Source organism: Magnolia sinica, chromosome 13 (genome assembly GCF_029962835.1).
Source record: "Magnolia sinica isolate HGM2019 chromosome 13, MsV1, whole genome shotgun sequence".
In the NCBI taxonomy this organism is placed as follows: Eukaryota; Viridiplantae; Streptophyta; class Magnoliopsida; order Magnoliales; family Magnoliaceae; genus Magnolia; species Magnolia sinica.
The window spans coordinates 36522926-36531983 of record NC_080585.1 but is presented as its reverse complement, the minus strand read 5'-3'; the positions used below and the strand labels follow the sequence as shown (position 1 = coordinate 36531983).

The 9058-nt window shown below is 37.9% G+C and overlaps 1 protein-coding gene and 1 long non-coding RNA gene across 6 annotated transcripts; both read left to right on the top strand.

Moving 5' to 3' along the window:
- Window positions 1-258: 258 nt before the first annotated feature.
- LOC131223585 (pre-mRNA-splicing factor SLU7-A-like) lies at window positions 259-3519 on the top strand. Of its 4 annotated transcripts, none has more exons than XR_009160570.1 (4): window positions 259-554; window positions 1507-1727; window positions 2467-2568; window positions 3207-3503. XR_009160570.1 is itself a non-coding variant. In XM_058219020.1 (4 exons), exons 1-4 carry the CDS (start codon window positions 1578-1580, stop codon window positions 3303-3305), a joined length of 297 nt encoding a protein of 98 aa, XP_058075003.1. In that variant the 5' UTR covers window positions 829-1577; the 3' UTR covers window positions 3306-3519. The 4 variants fall into 4 exon arrangements, 2 of the variants coding, with proteins under 2 accessions (XP_058075002.1, XP_058075003.1); XM_058219020.1 differs by lacking the exon at window positions 259-554 and adding an exon at window positions 1945-1978 and having other exon boundaries at window positions 829-1639; window positions 3207-3519; XM_058219019.1 differs by lacking the exons at window positions 259-554; window positions 3207-3503 and adding an exon at window positions 1945-1978 and having other exon boundaries at window positions 828-1639; window positions 2467-3145.
- A 1039-nt stretch (window positions 3520-4558) lies between these two features.
- Window positions 4559-6224, top strand: LOC131224098 (uncharacterized). Of its 2 annotated transcripts, XR_009160827.1 has the most exons (4): window positions 4559-4640; window positions 4756-4831; window positions 5339-5536; window positions 5734-6224. It is a non-coding gene; the product is annotated as an uncharacterized LOC131224098 (long non-coding RNA). The 2 variants fall into 2 exon arrangements; XR_009160828.1 differs by lacking the exons at window positions 4559-4640; window positions 4756-4831 and adding an exon at window positions 5120-5187 and having other exon boundaries at window positions 5465-5536.
- Window positions 6225-9058: the final 2834 nt, after the last annotated feature.

Sequence of the window (9058 nt, the reverse complement as noted above, 5' to 3'; positions counted from 1 at the left end):
GATCTTTGAAGCTCACACCAATTTTCATTTGTGTAAATGTATCAAACAGAGAGACTTGTTTTGTGCCAGTGATGAATGTCTTTGTACAAGACCCATGTCAGCAGGTGAATTGTGTAAATGTATCTTTGATCTTTGAAGCTCACACCAATTTTCATTTGTGTAAATGTATCAAACAGAGAGACTTGTTTTGTGCCAGTGATGAATGTCTCTGTACAAGACCCATGTCAGCAGGTGAATTGTAGCATCTAAGAAGGCTTCACTCTTACTTTTTTTTTTTGGTAAATGCATGGTTTGCTTCTCTATATTTAAGAGTGTTATTTTATAGTTAACCTCAACTGTTTGTACCGGGTAAGTATTGTAGGGGAAAATATTGTGTGCTCTATCTGAAGACTTGAGTATGACTACTTCATCGCAGAGAGGAGATCCATTGTCCGCAGATAACGTTGTCAAAAATTGTGGTTTTGAATTTAATTAGGGTGTCGGAAGGAAAAGACAATCAGCAATAAAACTGCATCTAAAGAAGTCTACCTCCCATGAAGAAAGAGAACAACATGGTTCATTTCTTGTTCTTTAGACCATGATTCATTTTTGCATCATTTTGCAAATGCTACGATTCCAAATCTCATTTTTGCATAAAAAATCAGGAAAAAAATTGTCTTAATTAGTTGAAAATTTGCCCATGTATGAAAGCATTTACGGTTAGATAGCAATTCCTTAAAGTGTATAGAGTAGACCTTTCATTGTTTCAAGTTGACTGGAAAAACACTGCTTTATATCAAGCTTGCAGTCATGCCAACTGCCATGAGGATCAGCAACACCAGTTGCCAAAATGTAGTGATTATACATATGCCTGTTGGGCTCCTTTTGGTTGATCAGTTAGAAAATTTGAAAAGAACTTTACTATAAAAAAGAGCTTTACTGATATTTGGTGAAGAAGAAAAAGCGATTCCAAGTTGGGCATCTTGTTCCAAATCATCAAAGTGTTACTGTATTACACATTGCACCATACACAGAATATCCCAAATCACAAGTCAGGTACACTCACTTCCCAAGTTCTTTGGCCACTTCTCAAACTTTGTGCTATAATCATCATCATCATCTAAGCCTTATCCCAATTAATTGGGGTCAGCTAGATGAATCCTGTTCTGCCATGCCACCCTACGGGCCATACCTTCAGTTAGACTGATTATACCCCAAACACTTTGTGATATAAGTTTTAAATTAATATCAGCATAAGTATATATAGCTGAATAATAAAAATCCCTGCAAGCAAAGGAAAAGGTGAATTATGGCTGTCTTAATGAACTGAGACAGAACCTTTGCATTGCTCATTTCACTAAGAAAAAAGAAGATAAATTTCTTTCAATTATTTGGAAATTGATGGTATAGGTTGACCGCTTCTAAGGAACTGTTGGTAGCTGCAAAAGTTCTACAGTTGGTGATTGTCGTTCAATTTTCTCAATCTTCTTGTGGAGGAGCTTATTTAGTATGACGATGTATTTGTAGGTGACATCCCTTCCAAGGAGCAAGTATGAAGAAGATGTTTATATCAATAACCACACAACTGTTTGGGGTTCATGGTGGAAGGATCATCAATGGGGCTACAAATGCTACAAGCAAATTATCCGGAACAGCTACTGTACAGGCTCTGCTGGAATTGAGGCTGTTGAAGCTGCTGCTGATCTCATGAAGGCTAATATGGCTCGTAATTAAAGAAGCTACAGAAGGTTAGTAGAAGAGACTAGTGAATGTGGTTTTCCTAAAATATCATCCAGGATCTGAATTACATTTATCATTTCATTCTAATTGATTGTTATATTTCTTGTTGGTCTCTGGCCATCCATTTAACTGATGCCTGAGTTATGTTGTATTGTGATTGGCATACAATCACCATTAATCAACTTTCTTATGCAAATCTTCTATTATTTCCATGTCTTTCTCTAGAGTACTCGGGCTTGGAGATGCCAGTGTTGTGGAGGTTATTACTTTTAGAGAAGGCGTTAAGAATTTTTTTGTGGGCAAGATTCTCTGGCCCATTGATCATGAAAGGGACTGCAAGAATGCCATCCCTTGGGCCTCTTGTGCTTATGACATGGGAGACTCTCCTTTGTGTTCAGTGAAGTTCAGGACATGGACTCCAAGATAAACATTTCATTTCTCCATTTGGGGAGAGTGGCTAACTATGCGTTGCTGACTCTTTGGTGAGGGAGGGAGGCTCTTTGCACTGGGAATTCTTTCCCACTGAATGTTTTCCATTTTTTATTAACAAATCTCTCTCTCTCTCTCTCTCTCTCTCTCTCTCTCACACATACACACACACACACACACACACCCCCTCCATCTCTCTCTCAAAAAAAGTTTTCTTTTGTACCTACTCCATGCTGTCTTTCTCAACAACGGAAGTTTCTGCAATTTTTATAATATGATTGTCCTGTTCATACACTAACATGTCTGCATCATATAAAGAAGCCAGCAACAGTGGAAGAGAAAAGGCTTGCTACATGGGGAACTGATGTTCCTGAGGATTTGGTTCTCGACCAGAAGCTACTTGTTGAAGCCCTCAAGAAGGTAATTTTTGCTATCTGCCTGACATGTGATGATGCAATGTACAAAATGTGGATTTGCAGTCAAGAACATATCAGGGTCAGCTTGGCTCTATCAGTTTTTTTTTTTTTTTAATAAAGAAAGTAAACTTGTCTTGGCTCTATGGAAACTGTGGTTGAAGTTGTAATTTTGTTTCTTAAATTCAATTGAGCACTTGAAAGTGTCAACCAAGTACATGGAACAAAAAAAAATAAAATCCCTGGTCAAGTGTTGAAGTTGTAATTTCGTTTCTTAAAATTCAATTGAGCACTTGAAAGTGTCAACCAAGTACATGAAAAAAAAAAAAACCCTGGTCAAGCAGTGATAATCCAAATATCAGATTAGATCATAAACCTTTGGATCCGAAACTCTCAATCTAGTACTTGACCAAACCAAGTTTCGAGTTATGTAACCTCTTGAGAGATTTTCAGCACCTTACCTTGTGTTTAATTATGGTTGGACCAGAGGATTAAAGAAAGAGGGAAGAGAGAGATGAAAGAAAGAGAAAATACAATGTGAAGTGCAATCATGAGGTATATTGCCTTTATTTGATCGATCAATGCAATTGCGAAATACTTTCTATTTTTGTGCCATGTGGTTTTTATATCATGTTGTGTGTACAGGTGATTGCGGAGGACATGGAGGCTTATGGGGCATGCCCATCCACAGTCGGTCCCTTGAGATCAATGGTCTGGTTCACCAATCATGATCAACATGTATGAAATTGGAAGCGTCAGGAAATAGTACGTCTGCAAATGTTCTGGAACCTATTTATTTTTTGATTTTTAATGATATTTTATGAAAACAAAAAAAACAAAAAACTTGAAATATCTCCCAAGAAATTTCGAGCCAAGAAATTCCCAAGAATGCGATTGTTTACTATACCGACTACTCATTCCAATAGTTTTAGGTTCCATTTGGATGCACAGAAAAAAAAGGGGGGATCCCAAATAAGGCTTGTTTGGAAACACACCCCAAAATGTTGGTTTAGAGCTAACTGATAGGTGCCAAAACGATGTTACAGAATTGGCAAGTACCATGGACCCTGCTTCTCAGGATTGAAAAACCTGTATGTAATGTTGAAGGACCTGGGCTGCCTGTCATGTAATTCCTCTGGCATGTTAATGGTTTATAAAAAAGACAGTTATTTTTTTTCTTGTTTATAATTCCTCTTGCTTGTTAATGCTTGTTGAAGGTTTCCTCTTTCGTGTATGGTCATCTTCATAGGGGTGGCCATTTCATGTGTTGCTCAATGTCCTAGACACTTACCGTTTCTGAAAAGTGGGGAGGAAAAGATTGAAAACACGTGGATTGGATTGGATGACTGACATACACCAAGGTGGGCCCCAGCACAGCTAGCTGTACATTTTTTTCATTATAGAGTCTCGACAATCAACATTATCCTTTGCTTCAATTTGATCTTTTGAGGAAAATAAACTGTGATGATCATGCGGGCCATTTTCAATAATTCATCTATAGCTTTGATGAGAAGAAATATGGTTAGTTGCATGTTGGATTGATGCATGTGGTAAGATTGACTATATTTTTCAGCCAAGGACAAGATATCTGCTTGTCTTTGTCGAAAGTCAAATTTGGGTGCATTTAATTTCCATAATACTGTTTCTTTGCTGATGATTTCTGCTACTATCTTATTGATCTCTTCATGATGATTTTTGTGAGGTTTATTTATTTATTTATTCATTGTGGTTTTCCTAGGTTTTCATCAATTGCCAATGTGGGCCACATTTAAATTATAGAAATACAATGACGACCATGACTTCTTGCCAATGGATGCAAGTTTTTCTAATTGACGGATCTACATCATTTTTGTAGCCAGCTTTTGACCTTAGGGGGTGCATATGTGCATATGTGTAAGGTTTTGTAAACAGAATAAATTACTACATTTTGTTGTGTAAATAGACAAGTCACTCATGGCACTCTTTCACCATTTATTTTTTCTTGCTGGCTGAGATAGGGTGTTGATATTCAACTTGGGATGGCAATTGATAGTACAAAAGGCTACACTAGCAGTGAAACGGAGGCTTGCCTGTGAGATGGTGAAGTACTGGCATATCGCTTGCCATGTTTCAGATTCATCTAAAACCAAAGGTCCTATCCATTGAATATTAGATAAATGATTATGATTGTCTTGTCATGTTATTTCTTTTTCAGGATCTCGATTGGAAAATGGATCTGTTTCAGTTAAAAGCTAGTTTGATGATAAAATAGAGGGCGCTTCAGCTAAAATGTACTTCCATTATTATTAGTACCCATGCCATGTTGCTTTTTCTTATTTATGCCTTGTATGTGGTTCTTATCTTCTTCTTTTTATTTTTATTTTTTATTTTTTATTTTTATAATTTAATGAATGACAAGGATTTATTAGAAAAGCAAGTGGAGATACAACCAACAAGAACTAAAGATCCTTCAAAGAGAAAAAAGGTACTTGCATCTAGTTAAACCATTACTAGCTTGTTTGACTATCCCTCTTTGCTTGCAGGTTATGCAATGAGACTATAAGCTGAGTTCATATTCTTTGGAAAATGGATCTGTTTCAGTTAAAAGCAAGTTTGATAATAAAATAGAGTCCGCTTCAGCTAAAATGTACTTCCATTATTATTAGTACCCATGCCATGTTGCTTTTTCTTATTTATGCCTTGTATGCGGTTCTTATCTTCTTCTTCTTCTTCTTCTTCTTTTTATTTTATTTATTTATTTTTATTTATTTTATTTTTATAATTTAATGAATAACAAGGATTTATTAGAAAAACAAGTGGAGATACAACCAACAAGAACTAAAGATCCTTCAAAGAGAAAAAAGGTACTTGCATCTAGTTAAACCATTACTAGCTTGTTTGACTATATCCCTCTTTGCTTGCAGGTTATGCAATGAGACTATAAGCTGAGTTCATATTCTTTGAATTCTGTTTCTGCACACTTTCTCGCAGAGCAGGTGAGGGCTATCCTTTTGTTCTGTTCTTCTACGTAGAGATATTATCATGAATTATTCGCTACAAGCTCTTTAGAGCAGTACTTCCCATCAGTTGCTCAGAGTGATGTGATTGCCAATATTTGAATCAAGCTCTTTTGGACTTTGTTTCATTGACCGTTGTAGGCTTCCCTTGTTTCCATATATTATTGTCAATCCAGCAATCTCCTTAGGTATGACACCATGGAAGTGGTACATTAAAACAAACTGTTGTCAAGCCAGGCTGGTCCATTCATCTAGCAGGGAAGCATGTGTTTGAGGATAATGGTAAGAAATTAGATGAAACAATGGTTATATTCAATGCACTCTTGTGAAATACCTGATGATGGACCTTGATTTTTTAGCCAGGCATTGTTCACAGTGATTAACTGCTGATGGCCCAGCTATCCCTCACTATATATGAACCCCACCTACTTAGTAGCCTTGATATTTGGTTCTATGTTCTTGATTTTGTCAGTGATTTTGCTGATGACGGCAGGTGGTCAGGTGTTTACTGATAGAGTCGTTCCCAGAATCGGCCCTGAATGAACAGGCAGGCAAGATGTTACCTAAGAATTACGAGGAGTGTGCAAGGCATGCCAGGTGAGGCCCCACCAAGACCGAGGAGCAAGATGGATTCACTTATTTTTATACCAGACCTTGTCAAAACCACAAAGGCAACCATTGCCAGTATCTCAGTCAGGTGAACAGAAATTTATTGAGAACAAGAAACAGGCAAGGAAACTGAGATTGAGCCTAAAAATGCAAGCGTGCAGAGGCCAGTTGACCTTTATAAGGTATACCCTGATTTCTTCATCCAACATATAATTACGTTACATGCGTGCATATATTTTTCCCATGGGTGCATGTGCATGCATGCTTTTGATTTATGGTCAGCATTGACAGTCAATATACCACATCTTCCATTGACATGCTAAACCCAATCTTGTTTCAGGAACCTATTATGCTGCAGTTGTTGAGAACCGTACAGATTTCCATGGTCGTGTGGTGGTTGATGTTGGTGCTGGTAGTGGTATTCTTTCATTATTTGTTGTGTAAATTACTACATCTTATTGTGTAAAGATGTTGTGGGTGGATGGCTAGGAAACGAAGACATTTGTAGTTTCTTTTAGTAAATTAATTGTTTTGTTGATATTGTGCTGATTTTTGTCTTGATGAATGTTAAACGGGTGAAATATGTACAGGTTCAATCATTTGTTGATAGAGAAATGAGGTTAAAAGTGAATTTAGTCTTAGTTGATGCCAACAAAGGCTAAATCCATCTTTAGTCTCAGTTTTGCCTTGGTTACCTAAACTGAGACTACAACTCCCATGGCTAAAGGCTTTAACATCGGTTAGTGAGAACCGTGGTTAAAAATAGATTTAGCTTCAATTGGAGGCAACTGAGGCTAAAATTTGGATTTAGTCTTAGTTGGAAACAATGGAGGCTAAAATTTTGATTTAGCCTCATTTCGAGAAAACCAAAGCTAAAAAGGTTCTTTTAGCATCACTTGAAGAACTGAGGCTATAAAAGTCATTTTAGCCTCGGTTGCTAAAATTGAGGCTAAAGCCTTTAGCCATTGGTGTTACAACCTTGGTTTGGATAACTAAGGCAAAACTGAGGCTTTAACCTTAGTTTTTAACCTTTAATCCCTCTTTTCTTGTAGTGTTTACTACTGCTTTGATGTGTCTAACCGACTTTTCCTCAGGCCTTTACCGGCGTTTCTTCGTATCTTTTCGTGGTGCTGTGGCAACCTTTTCGGCGCTCTTTTATTCATTTGTTGACGCTTTTCAGCTTTCACTGGCGTTTGTTATTGCTGGCGTTTGTGCTTTAGCGGCGTTGGTATAGCCACTAGCGGCGCTTTTACAGACAGTCGACAGAAGTGCCGCTAAAGGATAACATTCGCCGGTAAAATCTATACTTTAGCGGCGGCCACAAAACGCCGCTAAAGAGATCAAACCGCCGGTAAAGATTTAGCGACGCTCCCTTTAGCAGCTCGACTACGACCGCCGGTAATTATTTTACCAGTGGTTTTTTGACCTTTTAGGGGCACTTCTGGCCACCGGTAAAGCCAAATTTTCTTGTAGTGTGCTCACTTGATACATTAATTAAATGATCCACACTTATTTCAAATTAGCACGTTTGATATGATACACTTACACCATATGGCTATACATGCAAGTGCAAACGAAGGATATACATGTGACGTGATATGTGCTTGCAGCTATCCATGTGAGTGCACACAAAGGATATGTGACATACATGTATACACCATGGTGACATATCTCATTGTTGGGAATTTTTTGGCTCGAGAATTTCTCCAGATATCCTTGCGGTTTTGAGCGTGCTCTCTCTCTCTCTCTCTCTCTCTCTCTCTCTCTCTCTATGTGGAAAAGATACCATGAGGTCGAACCTTATGAGAAGCTTCCCCACGAGGTCAAGCTTTGTGGGCCCCACAATGATGTGGGATGGACATCCACTCCCATAAATCAGATGCACCCTTCCATGGTGGGCCACAAGCCTAAAGTCAGGCCAATCTATAACTTAAGTGGGTCACACCATAGACAACAGTTGAGAATGAATATCCAACCATTGAAACATTCATGATCATTTATAGGGCCTACAGAGATATGGTTTAGAAATCCAGCCCATCCATTGTGTGTTTCCATTTGAATGAGGGCTCACATCGAGTTTGAGACCTATCCAAAACTCAAGTGACCCCAACAAGTTCTTTTAAATGTTTTGGACATTATTTCATACAATTTCAGATAGTGTAGCCCACTTGAGTTCCCAATACGTACGAATGATTTTTGGGATATCCCATGACCTAACGGGGGCCCACCAATATATATGTATATATATATATATATAGATTTTACATTCCAGTACTTTTTAAAAAAAGGTTTTAAAAGAGTTGGCTCTTTAATCAATAAATTACAATTCCACTATTTTATGTTACATTTTTTAAATTGCTGGTTGGGTGTCCTTACGAGAAAATACGTCCGATCACTAGGTGCATCACTTCAGGTTAGGACAAAGGACCAAAAATCACTCACATCTGTGATTCAGGTGGACCACATATCTGGAAACAGTGTATAGGACAATGTTCGCCCTCCAAATAGTTTCCCTTAGTATGGCCCACCTGAACTTGGATGGGCCTAATTTTTATGCTCCAAGCCTAAATTTTGGTGTGGCATCTAAGCACTATAAAAACCAATGGTTCACGTTTCTCTCCTAACTGTTTTCTTTGGTGTGGATCACCTGAATTACAAGTCAACCTGATTTTTTAGATTTAGGCCTAAACTAGGATTACATATCTAATGGTTCGATTGGATTTCATATACAAATCCCACTAGGCCCCACTAAAAATCAAGTCTGAGCGTCCCTCTACAAGTGCACAAAGAGCTTATTTTAGGGAAAAAAAAGAAGAGGGAACTGTACCAGAGACAACTCTTATTTTGATGGACCCACCATCGTGGTTATGTAAGATCCACTCGGACTATTAG